The sequence below is a fragment of the Anguilla rostrata genome, chromosome 10 (assembly GCF_018555375.3).
Source record: "Anguilla rostrata isolate EN2019 chromosome 10, ASM1855537v3, whole genome shotgun sequence".
Classification (NCBI taxonomy): domain Eukaryota; kingdom Metazoa; phylum Chordata; class Actinopteri; order Anguilliformes; family Anguillidae; genus Anguilla; species Anguilla rostrata.
Genome location: NC_057942.1, coordinates 44192078 through 44215731, shown reverse-complemented (window position 1 = coordinate 44215731; position 23654 = coordinate 44192078). Strand labels below are relative to the sequence as shown.

Here is a 23654-nt window from a genome sequence, read left to right as displayed (position 1 = left end):
GGGCGGGCCAGCGCTCCCCGAACGGAGATGAGACGTGTTACCGCGCGCGGCGGCAGTGGACAGCTCGCATATTCCCATGGTAACTCCTTATGGACATCACCGTGACAACTGCCACTGCAAAAGATTGCTCTTGCTTGTTCTGCACACATGGAAGGAGGGGGGACTCTTTTGGGGCCTTGTGTGTGTGACTGCACTATAATTTCAAAAGCAGTTGTGAAAATGTACTGCATGGAATTTGAGGGGACAAAGGAACAGATATGGAAATGGATAATTTTTTTTTATATATATTTTTTTTCTTTCCCTCCCAATTTGGGATGGCCAGTGACATTAATCAGCAGTGCTCATTGCTGTGATGCCCCCTAATGGCTCAGGCAAGCGCAGACAAGCTTGTGATCTCCTCTTAACCATGTGACTCCAGCTGCTGCTTCAGATCACGCTGCTACAAGCCAGCAAGCAGCGCTCGCACAGACACGAGTCGCAGGAAGACACTCCTGTGAGCGACTGGCCCATCAGTGGGGGCTGTTTGTGTGATGAAACACTGCTGCCCCAGCTGAACAGAACCCTCTCTTCCCAGGGCAGAGCCAGCACCGCCTGTGCGGGTCAAACGGACACGGTCCAGGTCCAGAATTAGACCACAGGGACTATCCATTAGATGGAGATCTACATTTATTTTTCACTTCTTTAAGGTCTTTGGATGGTTAATGTTGTTTTTGGTCATTGGTCTCTAAATTGCTTTGCCCCTTTTAAAGAAAACCAACTGTTTGCACAAATACCATCACATGAGAAAATGAAAAAAAAACCTATCAGCGTTTTTGTGTAAAATGCAAGGTAAAGGATCAAAATAAACAATACACAAAAACTATGACTTATGGAAGAACGCAGTAACTGTACCAAACAGGGCAAAAAAAACATTCTTCCAGAGAACAGAACTTTCCAGATGAATTAATGCACTAATGCTACATCAGTCCTGCTAATCCAGGGGAACATCTTTGCGTGTCTCCCGCAGTGCCTGTGCCATCTGGACGCGGACGCTAACCGCTGCGTCTCCGCTGAGTCTCCGCTGAGTCTCCGCTGAGTCCTCGCTGAGCGGCGCAGATGCTGCTGCCCTGCGCGTTCGCAGCCCAAGGTCCTTCCGTCTCGTCACCCAGACAAGCTCTGTGTGCTAAACATCGGCTCCTGTCCTGTTTGTGAACTTTAATTGTAATTGTGTATCCTAATATGTAATGTACGCTATGTTTGTCATTTTTTTCTATTTCTTTGTGTTGTTTTTTGTTTTTTTTTTGTACGACGCATTGCGTTGATTTTACTTCTGGTGTATCTCGCCGGTGACTTGTGCTGCCGCCGAGTGCTGGACGAGAAATGGGCGTGTTTACGCTGGCATCAGCGGCTTCGCTGTCTCTGCCCTCGGCCCGGTCAGGGGCAAAATGGCTGCAGATTGGTTGTCTATCCTGTTCAGTGGAATTTTATGGATCTGCACGAAGAACCGAAAGACAGCGGAAGACCCAGGAACCAAAAAGAAAGTCCGGATGGATGTGACAAAATGGCTGCACAGGACCGGGAGCGAAGCAGCGAACTCTGCATGGGCTAGCGAACACAAACCGTGGCGTCAGTGAAGCGCTGTGAGGCTTTTACCAGAATTATTTTGCTTGATGTTCACATAAATTACATAAAATAAGTGCAGTGTTTTCAGACTGCCACCCAACTAGCATTATAAATATTTGCCATTTGCACATTACACAAGGTTGTGATTTGATTGGGGTGACTTTTTATCTCTTTTTTTCATCAACACCAAAACAGCAATTTCCTAACTGCTGTGCATTCTAAATAGCTCTAGATGAACCCGCAATTTTTTACACAGTGAATTTGATGAAATTACGGGAAAGCATTTCACAACTTCCCACAACCTAAAATAAAAGTTTCAAAAACCTTTCAAAGCTGACTGATTATCAGCATTTCAGGGTCAGATCCACTTTATGGCATAAGCAAATCTAACCCCATGTCATGCAGCCACATGCCGTCGAAGATCTTAATGTCTGTTTCAGCCATGTTCATCGCTGCTGGGCTGACCCTAACCCCTGCGCAGCATTAGCAGCCGAAGCTCCGCCCCTAAAACGCAACTGTGGAAAACATCCGCTGGAGCCCAGGCGTACTCAGGCTGAACCATGACATCACAGCACCACTCATCTCACACACACCATAAATCTGCTCTGTGATGCTGAGGACCTTCAGCCTCCCGCTCCCGCAGAGAAACGAGCCTCTATAGCGGGGGGTGGGGGGGGGGGTCTAAGCCAGCGGACGAGGCGGAGGGGTGGCCATTAATTACACACTGAATATACACCTCTCTCGGGTCTGTCTAAACAAGGCTGTGTGTTTTTCACTGGATGCAGCTGGATGGAGGCTGGCTTTGTTTGCACTCGAGCGCGATGCGGACTGGGGGGGCAGTGTGCGGGGGGGGCTTCAAACCTGATGACAGGAAGCGGAAAACGAGGGAAAAGCGAGCTGGGGGGGGGTCAAAAGCAGTGTCAGAAAGCGGAGAGCAGGAAGAAAGTGAGCGGGAGGAGGGGGGTGGGGAGGGGGCTGTGGTGGGGGGGGGGTCAGGCGCGGCGACAGGAAGCAGGAAGTGGGGGGAGACCCGTTGTACTCACTCCCCACGCGCAGGATGATCTGGTCCCGCCTCTCCCCGTCGGGGTTCTGGAAGCAGCTGTACAGCCCGTTGCTGCTCAGGTTGACCTCCATCAGGACCAGCCGCGGGCCGTCCTGCGCCTGCCGCGCCCGCACGTCCGTCCCGTTCACCTTCCAGGTGGCCGAGGCGTCGCTGCCCAGCGAGCCGCACTGCATGGTGACGTCACTGCCCATGCGCTCGTACTGCACCCGCGCTCCTGCGGGACAGAGGGGCAAGACCGTCAGCGGGTCACCACCACGGCATTATGGGAATTCTGCTCTGAGGAGGCATTTCACAGAAATGGTTATGCAATATTTTACTTGAAGAGAGGGTAGATATCTACAAAATAAAAAACACATTCTGTGCAAAACTGAGGCCATTTTTGTAACCTTTCAGTACTTCAAAGCCTAACAAAAAGATGCACAACCACAGACCATCCTACACACACACACACACAGACACACACAGACACACACACACACACACACACACGCACACACACACATCATCGCGAACAAAGGTGCTTTTAGATATTCCCAGCTCAAGTGCCACTTCACAGAATGACTTTTGTTTTCCAAATACAGTCACATACAAATGGTAATATACAGTAAACACGACAACAGGGACACTGCTGCTTGTGCTGTGATTTCCTGTCAGCGTTTACTTCTGCACTGCTACTGTTTCCTGCTGTCAAAGTGACAAGGTGGATGACTAATTAGCTCATGCACAAATGGTGCATAATAATTTTCAACCTTTTTTGTGTCAGAATAATTAAATATGAACACATAATAGTGACTTGGTTATTACTTTCTTATATACAGTACCATGCCATATATGGCCTATAAACAATACAGTCAGGAGACAAGGAGGTTTGAGACAAACTGTGCATTATGTATTAAAAGGGTAACCATAATGCAAAATGCATGTTGGTCTTTACCAAAAATAAAAAATAAATCATAACCCGCTTCAGGCAGTTTCGCTACTTAAGGTCTTTCGCCTGCCTAGCTGTTTTTAGACATGTGCATGTCAGACTGGAGCACCGTGGTGTGCTCACACGATGCAGAATCTTTCCTTTCACGCGGGGGTGGGAAATCTGGAAATCTTTTTCAAAGCACAAAGAACATCTATAACTTCTGCGGTGAACATCAGCAAATGACGGAAATGACCAACAAACTGGAGGAGCACATCGCCGAGCGAGTTAGAGAGCAGCGAAGCGTGACTGCGAGCCGCTCGGAGTCCTCCACAGAAGCAGCCGCGTTTTCTTCTGTGTGAGAGACGCGGGGAAATCCCACGCATCGTGTAAACCGAGCGCTGGACGGAGAAGAGAGAGCTCAGCCATCCCGGACTGGCTCAGTGGCCTCGTATACCACCTTCTTTATGTGTTTCTATGGTGATGGTGATTAAGAATGTTCAGGATTGTTGGGTCTGAGAGGACCTCAGCCGAACAGAGGATGCAGGACCCAGTTCAACAGAGGGAGCGGTTTTATTTTACATGCACATGGAGGGCAGTGTGTCTCCCACTGTCCCTGCAAACATCCAGCGGAACAACCATTCATACACTTAATAGGGTTCCTGTGACTTTTTGATAAGGAGGGTACATCAGTGGTCACTGCACGCGGAGACAGATAAAGCTGCTTGGATTGATGACTCATTAAATGAGCCCACAGGCTATTTAACCCTCATACTACTGCTAATGCTAACGCTAATGTTTGGCTCCACTTCTTTTTCTATTTGTCAATTAGCACAATAGCTTAATAATTTAGCAAATAGTGCTACTCCTTAAAGTAGTCTAGTGCCTGCGGAGGCAATATTTAACTGTTTTGTGGAATTTTATGTCTGTGTGGAGTGGGCTAGCTCATGCTAACAGACTGCAGGGGCATAACCAGCGTCAGCATACGCCCTGAAGACTTGAGTCAGACAAGAGAGGGAACACTCAGTTCCTTTCACTTATTTTAAGAAATATCAATATTTCAAGAAAAGTCAAATGGCTCAGGTGGTTTCAGGACAGCCTATCTGTATATGTTCTGAATGTGAATGTAGAGATTGGGGGGGGGGGCATCTTGTCGCAGCAAACAATCAATCAAGTTTCCACTTATCACTTGTGCATTTGAGAGGGGGAATGTCACCTGCTGATATCAAAGTATGAAAAATTATTAAATAAAATGGGGGGATTTTAAGCTTGGAATCAGAGCTCTGACTTTTCAATATATATTTTTTTAAATTCATCAATACTGTGTGAGATAAGGCCAGCATATTACAATATTTATGTTCAATGAAGTTGTCCTTTACAACTTTAAAGGGGAACAGAAGCACTCAATAATGTGACTCTGGTTTGTTTGCTTTTTTACCTTAGATAAGACATGGTCCTGAATTCAAACCTCAAATTGACCTGTATTTGCTAGAAAAATAAACTAAAATAAGCTTTTTTCGGCACAAGGGTGGGCACAGCCATCTTGGAATAAGTGAGGTTGTTCAATGTATTCCTAATGCTAGATGACTGACTGTCAATGAGCTTAACAACAAATCCTGAAGAAAGAAGAAATACATGGACAGAGGGTTAATTTGCATCTCCCCGAGATGCTCAAGTGAGTATTACTGAACAAAACGCATTCGTTTCTACAAACTGCCTCTGACGAGTCTGCACTGAGCTGCCAGAGTCCACCTGTGGGACGGACCACAAACCGCTGTGGCGGGGCGAGAGGGCAGAACGAGGAACTCACGGTGTAATAGGCGAGCCGGCTGACTGGTGGGAACTAACGGCTCAGTAGCTGCGGTCTTGTCAGAAGCAGTTTGTGAATATTAATATGTTTCGTACTGTAATACTTATTTGAGAGACCCGGAGCAATACAAAATGACCATCCTTGTGTTTTTTGTTCTTGAAGGACATTTAGTGCAGTTTAAGTGGATACTTTCACCCAGTGGTCTGTCAGGGATTGGTTGGTTGATGCAATTAACAGCCAAAAACAGGAATTTGCAGGATTTAGTATAGCAGGCAGCATAAAAATTTCAGTGATCTTTTTCACTGGAAAGGATCAGCCCCCAAAATAACTGAAAAGGATCAGCCACCAACATCACTGAAAAGGCTCAGCCCCCAAAATAACTGAAAAGGATCAGCCCCCAAAATAAATGAAAAGGATCAGCCCCCCACATCACTGAAAAGGCTCAGCCCCCAACAGCACTGAAAAGGATCAGCCCTCAAAATAACTGAAACGGATCAGCAACCAACAGCACTGAAAAGGATCAGCCCCAAACAGTATTGAAAAGGATCAGCCCCCAACATCACTGAAAAGGATCAGCCCCCAACATCACTAAAATGGATCAGCCCCCAACATCACTAAAATGGATCAGACCCCAACATCACTGAAAAGGATCAGCCCCCAAAATCACTGAAAAGGATCAGCCCCCAAGCAGTATTGAAAAGGATCAGCCCCCAACATCACTGAAAAGGATCAGCTCCCTCCTGCTCCAGAGCTCCCTGGAGAGAAGGAACAGGGAAATGACTGACAAACACACAACTATTTCACTCATGCTCTCTGAGCAGCAGGTCATGGATTTGCCCTCTTTTCTTTTGGCCCCTTCTTCATCTTCATTATGACACCCCCCTCCTCCTCCACCCCCGCCCCCCCACCCCCCCCCCCCCCTGCTCTCGTTTGAGACACAGGCACAGTTCTCCTCTTTCAAGGTCCTTATCTGCAGCCCCACAAAACAGTGCCACCTCAGCACCTCCTTGGCCATTAACACAAACACGGGGAGAATACACAAGTAATGCGTGATTTACGCTGCCTCTCCACGCATTTCAATGCCACGTCCAAATCACTTTCCCACACGATAACCACCCCTCTCTTCCTACGACATAGCTAAGGAAGAAACGCAAAACGTTACGGCAGGAATGCAAAAACCTTACGGCTTTGACCACATCCCTCCACAGAAGATGATCGATATACAAAGATGTTTTCGTGTCTGGAAAGAATCATTGCTTGTACATGCAAACTGAGACTTGAGAGGAGGGGGCCGCTTGGAAGCTATGAAACTTTTACGAGCTGACACATCCAGCCTTGGAAGTCACAGAGGAGACGGTTGGAGGCTGTGGGGTAACAGGGAGGCCAGTGGTGTATCCTGACATGATGAAGAGCAGCTGTTCGCTCTTCTGAAGACGAGCGTGATAACTTCACAGTCATCCCGGACACATTCTCAGGCATCAGACTTCATTAAGCAGCTTCCTGCATCTGCAACTGTTTGAGAAACTGGTATTTTCTTGGGAGCTCCTGCATTATCAATATTGGTTTTTTTTTTTCTCGTTGATGTGACTTGGTCATTAATACTATTTCTGGTATTAGGATTATGAATGATGAAAAGATTTGAATCTTTGACTGTTCTTGGCTAGCTCTCATTTCAATGTGTTTCTAAATTTTAAAAGTCATTCGCCATAGTTCATTTTTGCATTAAAAAATAACTTGCAAGTCTGAAACCTCCACAGTAACCTTTTTTTCAGAGCCCATTCTTTCATAGTGTTTTGCCGGTATTCCCAAATGGGATTACTTTACTGGAAAGAACGTGGGTTTAAAACAATGCCATGATAAACGACAGAATCCCACACATACTTGCAAACATGCAATTTGACAAATGGCAGTGTATTGGACATGGATAGCTTAGTGTAGAACATCTCCCAATAGTTTCCTCCTTTTTGATTGAGGTTTGTACACTTGGCATGCAAAACATGACTCTCGCATGAGATTTTCCAAGGGATCACACATTCAGGGCGTTCACAGCTGACTGGGGCTTCCAGTCCTGATATACCACGGATTACATCAGCAAATAAAGTGATCTTATCCTCACATATCCCCACTTTAGAGCCAGCCAGCCCCTTAGCAAAACCAAGGGCTCGTCTTCTCCGCAACTTATCAATGACTTGAAGCAATCTGTTCCACACACACGAAGGACGAGTTCTGTTTTGAGAAGCGCTGCTGACTTTGATTAGCATAACCTGCAGACTCAGATCAGAACAAATCAAGTGCATATTGCAGAACTGACAGAACAGCAGTATTCTGTTGTCTTTGTTTATCATTTCTCTGCAAACGACTTAACCTTGAAAATTGCTCTTACAGATGAAGTATTTTCAACACGGGATCAGCAAGAGGTTAACACATGATTGACACCTGGTTAAATACCGGTCACAGTCCACAGGACAGGGCTGCATGGCTGATATATCCTTCACTGCAACTTTACAAGCAACTATATTAGGATCGTGAAAAATGTTTTCTGCAGACTTGGCATTGCTACTTGATGTTTATAAGGTAGTCTTTGCTTCACTCCTCACAAAAAAAATACTATAAAGTAAAATAAAAATTCTTGCAGATGTTTTGTTCACAACGTCAGTTCAGTGTTAACGGCAGTATCAACACCAATTGCTCACATCACTCCACATTTCCTGTTCGAAGACATGCTCATAAAGGCTTTTCTTATCAGCACTGCCTATTGGAACCCATTTCTGAGAAATAGGATAGTTTCATTTTGAGTTATTTCTTATATGTGAATGTCTGCCATCTCAAATAGTTTTGTGTGAGCATCACCTCGTGACAAAGCATCAGGATATTTTTGTCTGGGGCCCAATAATACTTTGTAAGTTGACTAGATTCCCCATTTGTCTCACGCACCACATGCGGCCATAACAGTCATGTCGTGTGTGTTTTTGGCTATGTTACAGGTTCAAAACTATAATCATAAAAGAAGCAATACCAATGTAAGCAAATCCTTTCAGTCATCTCAAAAATATACAAAACAGGAACTGAGATGAGTTTTCTACATGTTTAAACGTAGAAAACATGTAACATGTTTAAAAAGATTATTGAGCGAGGAATAAGTCGTATGGAATCCATTATTATAGTTGTGCCCTGGTTTGTTTTCTGTTTGTCTGTTTGTGTGGCAGCGTACAGAAACGCTCTGTCTCGGGGCGAGGCCGTGCTCTAGTGCTGTCTGCGGTGGGATCCTCAGCGTCTCAGTCTGATTTGACGAGCAGCGGGAGATGAGCTTGCACCTTCACAAACAGCTTTCACGTTCGGCCATCTGCTACCCATCACAACATCGCACAGTCCACCCTCGGAACGAAAACAGGGCCGCCACCGGAGAAACTGCCGTCCGTATTGTGAAGACACGGTAAAATGGAAGGTATAGTGATAGATGTGTCCGCTGTGTCGGTTATTGGGGTGTCACTCTAATGCCCCCGACTTTATAGCAGGCCAGCCCAACCGTAGACTTGCTGAGTTTGCAGTGATATAACCTTTCTCCCTCAGGCTCATCAAAGAGCCTGACTGCCTTACTGCCCACCGTATTATATGACTGCCTAAAACGAGACATCGAGAATCCCCATAATCTGCGGAAACACACGACTCAAGATCGCTGTGGTATTTGACCTCCACATACCTTCTTTTTCAGACGTCTGTGGCGTAGGGCCTGTAGCGTCACTAAGCAATGATCTACCAAAATCTACATCTGCAAACAGGGAAAATGGTAAATGTATTCTGTTTAATGTGAATTCTGTACGCGGGAAATCAATAATTAAAACAGCTTATTAAATCATTGATAAGCTGTTAATTACTATGGTAAAGTTTGAAAATGAAACGATTCATCAGGCAAACAGCTCCTAGCTATACTGGTACTTTAAAATAATGTTGCACCGATTCTTGAAAAACTCATTCAACTCACTCAAGTCTCAAATCACAATAACGTGGATTAAACACACTTTTTAAGGCACCAAAGATTTAAGAATGAGAAATGGTGAAAGATTTATATTTATTCTTTGCAGCTCTGAATGCAACAGTAAATTCCTCCCTCAGGAAACCGAAGATAGGAATACACACGCCGCACAAGGAATGCGTTATATCTGGCAGTGACTCAGAGTGCTTCACAAAGGGGATGACAGGAGCTTGTCAAACAAACTTGGCAACCCCAAGCTCCCGAACGTCACCTGCCATTATACGCTGAAGCTTTGGACCCTGTATCATTCGCATGAACCCCAGGCCTCCACTGCATTTTAAAACTGACTCTCCCCTCACACCAGCAATCTGGTCTAACTAACAAATGCTAACAAACAGCAGCAACGCTAATGATCCACAACTCTGTTTGCAATAATGTTACAGTCGTATTGTTATGTTCTGCAGGTTCTTGCTTCCCTGGTGTCAGAGAGCCAGACAGTGTGTTAAATCTCAAGGTTCTGGACAGTAAGTGTGCGATGGAATGGAAATCTGAATTCATAAAATGAATCCGCACCACTGACAGTCGGGATGATCCAAGGTCCACAAACTCGGCCCTGTAAAGGAGATTTATCCGGCTGCGGTCTGTCAGCAGACAGAATAAAAAGAAAAGAGAATAAAACTAACGGCACACCTCTGTGTTCAAGCTGCAGTTTGCCTCTCTGCCGTCCTATAATGCTCGCTTTAACGACAACTGTGAACAACTTCACACGGCCTACCCGAGAAATACACTCCTCACTAGACTTCTTTTATCTTATCATGAAACAGGCCGCATTGAATTGTCTTGAATATCAGCCAAAACAATGGCCCAGAGTATTAAAGCTCACTGACACAAAGCCCTGACCTGCCTGCTGATTCGTCTGGGCTGGCGAACCCCGCCCTGTTGAGACCTCCTGGGACAGGTGACAGGTGACAGGTCATGTTAATAATGTGCCTTCTGAGCTTTCTTTCCTGGGGGACTTTGTAAAGGTAACAGTTACAGTGCATGCCATCTGTTCCCCAGTCTGTTAAAATCTTCTGCCATAATTAGATCCCATCAAAACGGGGTCTGTGCACATTAGGTCACTGACTGCTGAAGCTGAGCTTGTAAACACACTAATTACTGAGAGCAAACATGGCACCCGTTCTGACTGAAACACTGCACAGAGTGGGGACCAGAAACAGAGCATTTAAACGGGACCCATTCCAACTGCGCCCTCTAAAATAAGCTGTCCTGTATGTCCTATTGTGGGGGAGGTAAATTCTTTATCAAACCAGGAGTATTGATTCTTTGTAGATTTTAAAAGATAGCTGAGAGTTTTCTTGAAATGAGAACAGGCCATTCTAGTCCTAGACTGTCACAGTCAGCCAGGAATTTAGATTTATTTTCCTTATTTGCATGATTTTCCTTCACATATTTACACCACAAGTTGACTTCAGTCGAACAGCTTAAAACTGAGACCCAGCACACCCTGCAGCCCCATCCTTGACTGCCAAAGCCTGGCCTTAGAATCATCTTTCAATTAGCCAGTAAACGACTGCAAAATATTTACACCAAAGGCTGACTCCAATTTAACCGTGCAGAAGTGAAAACTGACAGCCCCTGTGGCTCCTCAGGAACTGAACGGCATCAGTCCTGTGCTAAAGTATCAGATTCACACCAGATTTGGTGTTTGCCCAAAATATAAATGTGAGAATCATTATCATTATTATTTCAGCCATTCTCACTCTTATACATTGGATCCAGGCATTTCCGCTCTTCTTTAAACAGAGAGTTTGGTTCTACTTGCCAAGAGCATGTTCTCTGGTTACTGGCCTTGTATTTCCACTGAAGGTTCTACATACAATTTGCAAAACTACATATTTTTCTTTACTAGTTTGAAAAAAATGTCCCATTTTCGCAATCCAGTTCTCCAGACTTTATATGCAATAAATTATATGAGTGTTATTATATTGTTAATTATATTGTTAATGAGACATTGTGTTATGCCCTCAACACAACAGAACTTAGAAATCCAGGGAATATTTTGGTTTATGATCTGCTCCAGTGTCACATGCCATTTCTATGCCCGGCATCACTGGTTTCTCCATGATGAAGAAACAGTCCATTTTAAAAGTTTATACTATATTTGCATTATGTCACCTGTTTCCAACAGGGACAATCGGATAACCTTTTAAAACGACAAAAGTTTATGAGTTCCAGGGCTCATAAAGGTCTTGATCATGCTGGAAGTGCATATGGACTGAAATGCTAACATTAGAGGAGCTGCTTGAAAAGGTCAGTGTTATTAACCGCACTACTAAATAAACCAGTTTGTGCAAATTAAGCCACATATTTACAGACTGAACCAGGATACATACTGGCTCTCACAGCAGTCATTCAAGGATGAGGAAAGCGAGACCTCTGAGTCTGCTATTGGAATGCGCACAGGCTATAAGAGCAGTTTCATTCAGTTTAATTAATGGTTCACTGTTTACACCTGAGATACTGCTGAATTAACACTGACGTTCTTTCTGCAAATGTGATAACGGAATCAGCATCCTGGCAAGCTGTGTGAGCATTGTGCAGCTCGACCCTTTAACAAATAACTGTAATGGAATCATTTAAAAGGCAAGCTGATACGTGAAATATATTTCCTTTAATCAACGACAGTGACATTGACACTACATTCCTTTGGAGAAGTTGCACTAAAATATTTCAAAACGTGATGGCTGTAATACACTCACCGGCCACTTTATTAGGTATACATATGTTGCACCAGCTAGGACCCCCTTTGCCCCCGGAGCAGCCTGAATTTTTAACTGCACGTTCCAGCTGGGATGCACTGAATGAGGAGCTGAACCTTAATTGCTTCAGTAAAAACGTGGCTGTATGACATTTGAAATTATAACCTATGTAGCTAAGACCCCTTTCCAAAACTCCTTTCTGTAAACTCACACTCTTGTTCATAGGTACCAGAACTAGATATTTGATCAATTTATGCAAATACTGAGAAGCACATTAATGGGTTGCCTACTGCTTGTTACAGGAAATGCCATGTGAACAATACAACATATTTTTGTGTAATATAGATCCATGTGTGTAAAATAAAACATGTACTGTACATTCTCAAATGCCTCTCCAGAAATATATTGACCTGTGAGGCACTGTGTCTTTTTGACCCAGACTGCCCTGCAGAACACCTGCTTTGAGTGCACTGTGGAGGAGAGTCTTATCTCTCAGCGTTTCGATAACAGCGATAGACCGGCAGTGGCCTGTGGGTGCCAGTGTGCATTTGGGAAGAACTAATGCAGTGGAACCCTGGGAACCCCAGCTGATATAAGCCCACGCTACCGCTCGTGGGATGAAGCCAATTAGTCACAGAGAGCAGTCTTTACTGGCTCAGTTACCTGGGAGGTCCACTCCTCCATTTTCTACCTTCCTCTGCTGTTCCTGCGGCATCCTCCCACTGAAGGGTCAAAAAAACCCTTAAGAAAAGGCAAAACGATAAAAAAAGGCAAAACGATTTTTAAAAAAGGCACTCGATACGATGCGTTTTAAGGCAGGAACAAGGTGCAGAACAGTGCAGGCCCCTTTAAAAAACATCCAACAATATTACAGTAGGAAGAATTCACAGCTATATTTTTTTTCGGTAAATCGTGTGTTAGTCTTGTGTATTTGACAACAGACCGGCAGATTTGCAGACAGGCCTCTGTGATTCTCTCATGCCAGCAGGCAATACATTTTCAGTCTGTTCTTCAAATGAAACTGTCTCACAATATCATAGATCTCAGGTTCTGAGTCGGGGCGGGGGGCGGGGGGCGGGGGGGGGTTGTGGCGGGTTGCATGACAGAGCTCTGTTTAAAAAGTACACCAATATTTGCCTAATCTTTGCTTTAAAATATACCAGCTTGGTGTCTAAGCCGCTGATCAGTCAGCACAGCACATTCCTGGGAATATGTGAGGTTTCTAGCGCTGCACGTTTGAGCACGAGACCGGTCCTCAATACGTGAGTCTCACGCCAGGTGTGTGAACTCAGAACTCTGCGAGTATCCACGGTAACAAACGACCTCATTTCAGTGCCGTTATAATCGTTTGAGACTGCCAAGATGTCGTTCTTTACAACTATCTTAAACAGCACAGAAGCAATTGATCATTCAAAAAACTGCCCGTTTGTAAAAGCATTTTAAGATTTGCTTGACCTCCGCGTGCGTCTCTGTTATCCCTGTTGTCCGATCATTTGAAGTGCATTTCAATAAAGCTGCCGTTCTGTCAATTAATCTGCTAACATTTGCACAATGGCACTTTTGAGGACTCGGTCCTGTTAGACTGCTTTTGCAAATAGCTTCATTTCAGCTTCTCTCATACCGAGAAAGCCCACTTCAGTACACAAAACACATTTTTGAGGGAAATAAATGTATCGAAAAATAACAGTTGTTCACAAAATGTAAACACTTGAGAATTTAATCCAAGCCAAGAGGAAAGGGTTGTTGAAACATCAGCTGAGGATATCAGATAACAGATGAAATCCTTCAAACAAGAAATAAACAAACTTAAGACAAAGGCAAAGATAAAGATGAATTGCAATAATTATTTGCATTAAAAAATCGGCAATTACCACTGCGAAGAATTAACAGGTAAAGATTGTTTTAAACATGATTAAATAACAACAACAACAACAAAAACAACAACAACAACAACAATAATAATAATAATAATAATAATAATAATATTTAAAACAAATTATGCTCATCTCAGTCTTAAGGAACTGTATTGCGGCACTCCATCAATTGTGAAACCCTTTTTCTTATTAAATGTACAATTTCAAAACATGCTATTTTGGTTGATTCAAATGAATCATTGATAAAGTATATAAAATTACAATATATCTCATTAATGGTGGGATTGGTTTTCTACAGTCAATAATTGTGGACCTGACTGTCGTTGAAGAGCTACTTCTGCAATATCAGCTGTGTGGAGTTCTGAGTCCTATTCTATGGGCTGCACTTCATAACACTGAAGATTTCGTTGATGGGAACCTACTGTTAAAACAGAACATCCACGTTTTGACTGCCAGAAATCTTACACGAATCAATGGTATATATTTAAAATAAAATCAGATCTAAGTAACAGAAATGGCTCTTGTTAATATCCCCTCTGCTTACAAAAATGAATGGAGCTCATACTCACATTGAGTTAATTCTGCATGATCCTACAGGAGGAATGTAACACAGAAAAACGTAGATATTAAGCAGGTTTATGTGTATTGATTTAATAACTTCAATAATCAATGTAGTTGCCTTCTGTTCAGAAGAACATGGGTTTCATGTTGTAGATATGCTTGAGTCTAACGGTCATTCAAACAATGCACTGCACTGGCTGACCCATGCTAGAGTCTTGGGTCATGTGGTCCAGATCTTGGGATTCCAGACAGGTCTTGTGATCTGTTGTGCAGAACAGCTGGTCTAGTCACAGTGAGGACGTCTTTTGTCTGGGGGGGGGGGCATTCTCTGACCTGACGAAGAGGCCACTTTTCCATCTCAATCATATCAAACAAGCTTTCAAATTCTCTAAAAATAGTGTCTTTTTTGGCACAGAAGAACTGAGCCCATCGGTTTAGAGCACTGTTCTCCGTCAGGTTAGTTCAAAATGTACTGTATGCTTACTCTGTTTGAAATGTACATTTATTGTCATGCAGATGATTTGAAAGACTGTCACACAGTAAATTGTGCTAATGACTATGTCTATGAAATGACTATGTTTTATCACAAATAATACCCACAGATTTCTTTGAACAAAGAAAGTTGTAAAGCCAGTCAGATTTGCTTCATTCGGGGTTCGTGAATATTTTAAAAAGTGGATACAAAGCACACGCTAAAAATAACTCTCTCTGGAATTAACTTTCTTTCTTACTATGAAAATAAGCAGACAAAATCACAAGATGGTCATTTTATATTAATAAAACAATTTGCCAGGCATTTATTAGTGCTTAGTTATTCATAAAGGCCCATCAAAACTGAAATATCTTCCAGCCCTTGATACTTATTATTGTGCTCTGTGTCACAGATAAGTTGCAGTTTTGGTTTGCAGTTGATTTTATTGAATTTAAAACCGCATGACATAAATGGTAAGCACACACAGGGAGGTAATTTGACAACGATGATGTCAAAACTGCTAATGCATTTTGGGTTTAAGCAATATTAACTGGTGCTCTTGTGACTTCGGAAGCATTCGCTGATGAGGGAGTTTTGCCAAAATATTTCCATTTTGAGGATACTTAATAAACCTTGAATGAGACAAGTGAGTGTTGGCCTTATTACTGTCTGGCAATTACTGGAGGCTCCAGGACCTGCAGGACCTTCCCTTGAGCCTATTTTTGTTTTCCGTGGATTTGAGCAGCCCAATTGATTTTTATTTGAGCCAAAACACTGAAAGAACCGCCCCCTGTCCACACATCGTTCAGGATGAAGAGCACACATGAGAGAGAGAGAGTGAGAGAGAGAGAGAGAGAGAGACAGAATGAGATGTCAGTGAATCTGAGATGCCAAATCCACAGATGATTTCATTTCCCCCACATTAATAATCCACATTATTACTAATTTATCGCAGCTCCTTGTGAATTCTCATACTGCTGCAGACAGTGTAGCTCTGACAGAGAGGCAGGCAAGAGCTGACCGGCCTGGATATCAACAGCTGCTGTTTACATCACAAACACACGTTTCTGAAGGAGTGACAGTGTTGATTGGGTTAGTATTCACTGAGATATTCAGTTTTTTTTAAAAATATATACTTTTTATAGTTTGTTTATTGCACTGTGGTTGTCAGTGGCTGTCAATCTAAACTGCTAGATGAGCCAAAAGCAATTTTCCACTTGTTTGGACAATAAAGCAGTATTCTATTCTATTCTATTCTATTTGTGCCGACACAAATCCCAGGTTTTTGTTCAGAACATACTTTTATTTTGCTGTCATGTTTCACCGATATGCCAGTCTGTATCTTTCTTCCCTTTTCACTGTCTAACCTCCCTGCTCCCCAAGTTTAAATAATCCTGTGCTACCTTAAGCATACACTGGCCCAGTGCAGCAGCGCCCCTCTGGTTCAGGTGCAGCCCGTCGAGCTCGTACTGGTCACCCCTGTCCCAAAAGGAGTCCCAGTGCCCAATAAACCTGTACCCACTCTTTCCTGCAGCAGGTTTGTAGCCACGTGTTAAACCTCCAAATAAAACTTTGCTTCCCTCTGCTTGCATGTGGCACGGGTAGCATTCCAGGACTTTCTATAAAATGTCACACACGTGTTACATAAATATTAGCAAGAACAGAATCAACTAATCTGTAAGGCAGAACTAGCTGGAACTAGGAGAAACAAAAGAAGTTTAGCTTGCTTAATGAGATGAATTTGCTATCTAACCATGCAGACCAGCATACTAAATCAAACATTTTAAAACAGAGAGAGAATGTACTCTAGACATTGGTAACCGTTAGTATGATAAAACATACTCGCCAACCAGCATCTTTGTTTAACGTAGTTACTATTTTTTTGTATTATTATCACCATTTTATTCTTGAGTGCACATGTTCTGTCATCATATCAGCAATAGCCTTTTTGAGAACAGTGAGCCTCCCGGTGCAGGGGAAAACTGAGCCGGTCTCGCTGGTGTGCGAGAGCTCGCGTTATGGGCGATGTGGCGAAGATCACGGGCCGCTCAGGTTCCCTTATTCATATTTATCTGGCGCACGCTGTGCTGCGCTCTGAGGGGGAAGTGCTGTTTTCCCCCGAAACGGAATCATTTCGGGGTTTTTAAACATCGCATTTAACCATCATTTCCCTGGCAGACGCACATGGGACGTCCGTGGCCAGTATGGTAAACGATGAATCACCACCGAGGACCTGTCCCACTAGCGACAGTACGGCCCAAAATAATCTGCCTCTTCCATCACACCGAAACACCAGAGGAGCAGCACTGCTATGGCAGTAATGGTGACGTTCCAGGCTATTACGCAGATGGCACAGGTAGACCACAGGTGCCGGATCAGCCAGCAGATTTAGCGTTTGCCTGATGAGCCATCGAGGGTTTTTCAGTCTGAATCCCTCCTCGGGTGCCACTGGGATAATTGATGCATGGCTGGGAGCGGGTAAATCATGTGTACGCACACGGGAGGCCGATACATGCATTCTCTCTTCAAGTGACGGGGTGTTTAATATTTTAATATTCTACTGTCGTGACATGGCATTTAAAAAATTCCTCTTATTCAGTCTGTCCATTTTTGTTGTTTAAAATTCCGTGTTTTTGTTATAAAATGCTACCAGATGTCTTGCTTGACAAGACAAATATGTATTTTATGTATTTTATGCCAAGGAGAGCTCCAATATCACAGAGGCATTGAAGTTTGAAATACCACCAGCAAGCCAGACATTTCACATTTCAAGAGTGCTAGCGATATTGCTAGCAGCCATTGACAGAGTCTGTATATTTTTGTGTGTTTTGAATGTGCAGAGCACCACAAGCCTATCAGTCAGACCCCCTCTAACAAGCTGACCACAGCTGCCGCCAGAGGGGTATCTGTGGACTGCAGACTGATTCACATCCACGCAGTTCCAGGCTCTGGCTTGATGGACGTTCTGCAGATAGCATGTGCCAACACAACATGCACATTACCCTCGCAAGATCCGGTCGTTGCCAAAATGCACACGCATGCTTTTTGACGACTAGATCGTGAAGGGTTCCCCTGGTTTCTGGAAATGCCAAGGAGGAAGGGGTGCAGCATTCCGCATTCATCTGTAAATTCCGCTTTTTAACCCAGATTAATTCACGGATTCCGATTTCTGCAAAATGGAAACTACGAGGCCCTATATACACCTAGTAAACCTTCTAGTTCACAAGCGAATCTTCCATGTAAGCAGTCATTAAGAAAGACCAACCAATATATAGCTGCTATAATATGTGTTTAGTCTCAAACACATTGCACTGCTAAGAAAAATTGTTTGATGTCTGCGCATGTTTTTAAATTGTGTTCACATTTCTAGAGTTTCTGCATTGCATGTTGCTTTGAGTCATTTTTGTGGTAAACTGCTTCAAACCAGATGTGACAGAGTGGATCCTCTCAAATCATGGGAAACTAAACAAATAGCCTTATTAGGTTATCCGAGATGCTCTGAAAATCATTAAATACAACGGCACATTTCCCAACTGGCAGATCCATACTGAAAAGATTAGACTTTAAGAGGTGTGCGTGAAAGGTAAACACAGCAAACACCTCGGGGATTTAGAGAAAGCTGGTCCCGCACGAGCGGCGTTCTGCAGGCCTCTACAGCCTGGCGCTCGTCTCCGGGACGTCCCATGTGGAGTAACACCCCGGACGGTTTGGGGCGTGTTCAGAGAGGACCAGGGCGACGGGCTGCGGTGCCTGGTCCTGCCCGTGGAACGTAAACAGTCCGCGGCGGTCATGTGCGTACGGTTACCCGGGCGACGCGGGCTGGCCCTGTCAGCGCACGCCCTCCCGTCGCCACGCCAACGAGCCGTGCCGACTGAAGGGCAAACATACCTGCATGTCATTACGGAGCACTTCCACAGAGGACCGCAAGCATGCCAGGGGGCCCCCAAAAACAAACAAACAAAAAAGCACGAGCCCCCGTGTCAGAGGCGCGGTGGAGGGGGGCGGCGAGCACGCTCCCCCCGGTTGCCTGCCAGTCGGGTCTTACGTCTGTTTGGACCTCTCCTCGGTTCAGCAGAGCCGCGCTGCTCTGCTTTGTTTCAGGACTCTGGGGCCGAGTGCCGGGTTTAATCTGAAGTTGCTACACGGAGAATAATGTTTATGAAAACTTTCATGGTTTGGTGGAAACAGCACTGAAGAAGTTTTTTTCCCCTTAAGTTTATTTTACAAAAAGAAAAAGTTGCTATTATTTATGAAAAAAATACTGATCTTCCAGCACCTACCAGCAAAATTAATCTCACCTAAAACAATGCCTAAATGCAACATAAAAATTCATTCGGATGCACTGGGTAATTAGCAAATATGGGTATTTTTTATGAAGATGAATGCTCTTCTCCATATAAGAGAGCAAAGTAAGAAATACAAACTATTTCTTGCACTCAAGAATGTAAATTTCTTTAAAAATAAATAGCTAAATCTACAGGACGGACATCGTCCGAGTGCATGAACATGGCCATGGTTAACCCAATGCTAACATGCATAATGCAGGGAGAACTCGAGTCTAGGAAGGTACTGACACTGCATAGCTTAATTTTTTAAAATGTTGGCACGACATTTTCACATAACTTTCAACATGAGCAGCCCTTTATACGCATTGCCTCTCAGGGTATGTATGCTGGGGCACAACAGCATCCATTACTTTGGAAGGACTGTGGACATCAGCATTGAGCCAATATCCTTCATCTGTATTTACGCGATCATCGCCCAATGCTAACACGGCCATGAGGTTATTGTGCATTCCCTAACACTCAAGTAGCAGACGATACTACTGAGCATAGCGTAGAGCTGTCACATTCTCTATCGCATTATAGAGGCAAGGGCTTGCATTTCAGGTGATGTTCCCTGTTTCATGTTCATTGGGCGCATGCCGTGCTGTGATTCCGTAGGTGAGCCAGTTCGGTCCCTGCTAGGCCATCTTAGCATCTTGCTGAGAAGCGGATGGGGAAGCTCTGTTAGCATAGTCAACAGCTCACTGAATAATTTGCTCATTTCTAAGGCATATTTTGCTCATTAAAATAAATCAGAGCTTATCAAAGCCGGTTGTCTTCACAAGTGTCGCCGAAATGACGTTGATTCCGACGCTTTTATTAGAAAACCCGGCAAATTTAAGTGATTGCCTCAATTTGTTCCCTATGCAAAATTATGCGTTCGGCTGATTAAAATGTCTGATTAAAAATGATTTTCTCTTCACTGCCATTATGCTCTAATGTCATCAGGAGGAGCCGTTCAAATGCACCCTAATGAAATTATCAGCTGAACTTTAGTAGGAATGGATGGACCTCATAAGTGACTATGACATGCATAGATTACAGCCTCTTTCTTTGAAACATCTTGATGTGAAAATGTTCAGGAGGCAAATCCCTCATACTTATAGATAAGTATTTGTTAACATAACAGTTGTTTTCCAATATGATGTTCAGTCCAGCACTGGTGTTCATTCATTGTTATTGTAAATAGTTTAATACCTCATTCAAATGAATGTAAAACAATCATAGATCAATGCTCATCTAGCCACACAGCATAATATACTTACATGTAATATTCTGAAATAATAAAAAAACAAACTTTTTTTTCATGTTTCACAATTGTTTAAAAAAATTATGGATTGTTACTAATCTAATTATGTGAATCTAATTTCTCACAAATGGTGTAGCCAGTTAAACAGAATCACAAATAAGCTTCTAATGTGAGCAGAATATTGAGACTAATCACAACATGCATTCAGGTCTTTTTATTTAAAATAATAATTTAGTAGAAAGTCACCGCAAGGGTACCTTTCAGATGCACATCTGGTGTTCCCTGCTCACTCCTGTTTCTGTGCACACCTCGGTGATTGTAAATTTACCACGCCGAGCAGAGATAGGCTAACGGCATGAATAATGCCCCTCTTCCACACTCACGTTAATAAATACGCTGTCAGTGTTACTCTGGCTAAAGACGTCTGTTTGAAAACGCTGCTGTTTGTGGATTCACTGCCCTCTCCTTCCCTCGTTGACAAGAGGAAATAGCGAGATATAAATACCGTTTTCAGAGAACAGGCTTGCGCTTTATGAAATTATCTTTCAGAAATTGTTCATTCATCTGTCCTTGCCTACATTTGTTTTGGGAGATGTCTGCAGTGAATACCCAATCTCCTTCTACCGCGAAACATTGTTATTCCTGAGAAATGCTCAATTCGTGTTAACAAAGGTGCCTTTTTTTAATGACTACTGTCATAATTTCGAATCACATGACCCTCAATTCAGTATAACAGTCTCTGCAGTGACCTCTTCATGACAAACATGGCATATCAGCGAGCACGCGTAGAGAGGTCAACATTGTAAGTGTCCGTATAGGAAGAGCAATCCATAGACTCCTGTATGTCAGCTCCAAAGAGAGGAGGGCACACTGATGTTTGGCATGAAATCATTCCTTCAGCTTTTGCACTCCCGGTCGTAAGTATTTTCATAGTGAATTTTTGGGGGGGGTTTTTTAACGCTAAACTCAAGTTTGGATTTTTGGACAAAAAATGAATATTGGAGGAGACAAGTACAGAATACAAAATGTTACGGAATGAACAGCAGTTGCATCAGAATTTGTTCATTTGAGGTGCTTTGCAGAGCCTTAGCTGCAGCGACGTCGAGCTGTCCCAGGCTTATGACTGTTAGAGCTTCATGCTTTTCTTCAGCACACAGAGAGCAAGCCCCTCTAGATTTCCCACTTTCTCATTCTGAAGAACTCCTTGCATCCAGGGCCAGAAGTCGGCTCCAGGCGGAATGTGAAGCACTTCCCGGCGAGATTGAGAGGCGTTTTCAAAACGCTCCTGTAACCTTGAGTTTCTTAAGTCATTACCAAACAAACGGACTTAGTTCTGAAGGCTGACTTGAAAAGTTTGCCCTCCCGTCAGCCCCAAAGGATGAATTAGAAGAAGAAATACCTTTTCACTCTCACTCAGCCCTTATTGTGATTTCTTTAAACCACAAAACATTATTCCAAAACTCTCAAAAGTTACTTTCTAACATGGCTTCCCGTCCTTTGTGCTGATTAGAGGCAAAATGGTGGCAAAATCTTATTATCAGTGTTGATTAGTGACATAGTCTGCCTAAGTAAGTGAAGTATTCTCTCTGCCCACATTCAAGAGAATACCGCCAGAGAATACTTAACATATGACAGATGAGTTATTGAGAATTTAAAAAGAGAATAATACTCAGTGTGACTATTTATGATTTAAGTTACCGTGATTATGCATTTTAATTACTGAAGATCACAGTATGTCCGAGTAGCAGTAGAAAATTGAGTAGTTGAATGTGACTGCAATAAATGCATTCCAAAGCATTTCATATTAATAAACAAAGGTTTTGGTGATGTCAGTTAGCCACAGGCTTGACGCAGTTAGTCTACAAGAAACCTGGGAAGAAACACTAAGACTTGGGGGCTCTGAGGACAGAAAGGGCTGTTATTTTAAAATGGTATGACATGCATGCATAGAAATGCCCAGAAACGAAATGTCACTGTATGTGCTTGTTCTCTGTGTTGTTCTTGTCATCACAAGTTCAAACTTCTTGAGTACGGTGAAAAAAAAATTGACTGCTCCAGTACTGCTAGAGTAAAGATGACAAAAGCCATCATTCCTTCTGTTACCTTCTTGTGTAGGCATCAGCACAGAGCCAGCCATCATGTTTCAGCTCTTCTCTCTCCATAAACACCCCGGGCTGAGCTCTCTTCTCCAGCTCACAACTCCAAGCAGGCAGGGGCAGCTCAGCTCGATGAGGTCAGCGAGGATGACATCTGGCCAGAGCCAGAGCAGTGCATTCTGGGCCGCAGGCCAGCGCACCAGCATGGCCATCCTGCCGGAAGTTAATTACCACCTCGTTCTCTTATTCGCCGGAAATCCAGGCGCCAATTTTTTTTAGCTTTTCTTGTCTCTCTGAAAACAGCCTCAGATGTTGTTTTGATTTATTCATTTACATTAAAATAAATGGAAATATTTCTCATGAAAAAAGGAAAATAATAATAAGGCGCACAAGCTGTTCTCCTCTCTTTTTTCTCAGGCCCATTAGTGACTGTTTCCCGCGGGCGTTCAGCGGACGGTGAACAGAGCGACGCTTTCGCATCTCGCTGGTCGGAGCTGTCCCACAGATGGGAGGAAGGATCCCTGACCCTGTCTCTGAGAGAGAGAGAGAGAGAGGGAGTGAAACGGTGGAGAGAGAGAGAGAGACAGAGAGAAAGAGAGAGGGAGAGAGGGAGCGAAACGGTGGAGATAGAGAGAGACAGAGAGAGAGAGAGAGAGAGAGAGGGAGCGAAACGGTGGAGAGAGAGAGAGAGAGAGAGACAGAGAGAGACAGAGAGAGAGAGAGAGACAGAGAGAGGAAGTGAAAGGATGGGGGGGGGGGGTCCATCTGTTTCTGTTCTGGTGCCGGTTCTCTGTCTGCCCGATTGTTTTGGTGATGGGAGTCTCGCTAGCCGCTGCAGATAAGGCTGCCTCCGGTTTGTGTGAGCGGGGATCGTTTGTGTGAGCGGATCGTCTGTGTGAGCGGGGATCGTTTGATTTGTGTGAGTGGGGATCGTTTGATTTGTGTGAGCGGGGATCGTTT

At 43.7% G+C, this 23654-nt stretch overlaps 1 protein-coding gene across 2 annotated transcripts in view; it reads right to left on the bottom strand.

Moving 5' to 3' along the window:
- Positions 1-23654, bottom strand: part of LOC135233631 (ciliary neurotrophic factor receptor subunit alpha-like) — a 200200-nt gene that overhangs the window by 64584 nt on the left and 111962 nt on the right. For both annotated transcript variants that reach the window (XM_064297384.1, XM_064297386.1), the window contains exon 3: positions 2646-2879. In XM_064297384.1, the coding sequence (XP_064153454.1) occupies positions 2646-2879 (234 nt within the window). The remainder of the gene's footprint in view (positions 1-2645; positions 2880-23654) is intronic.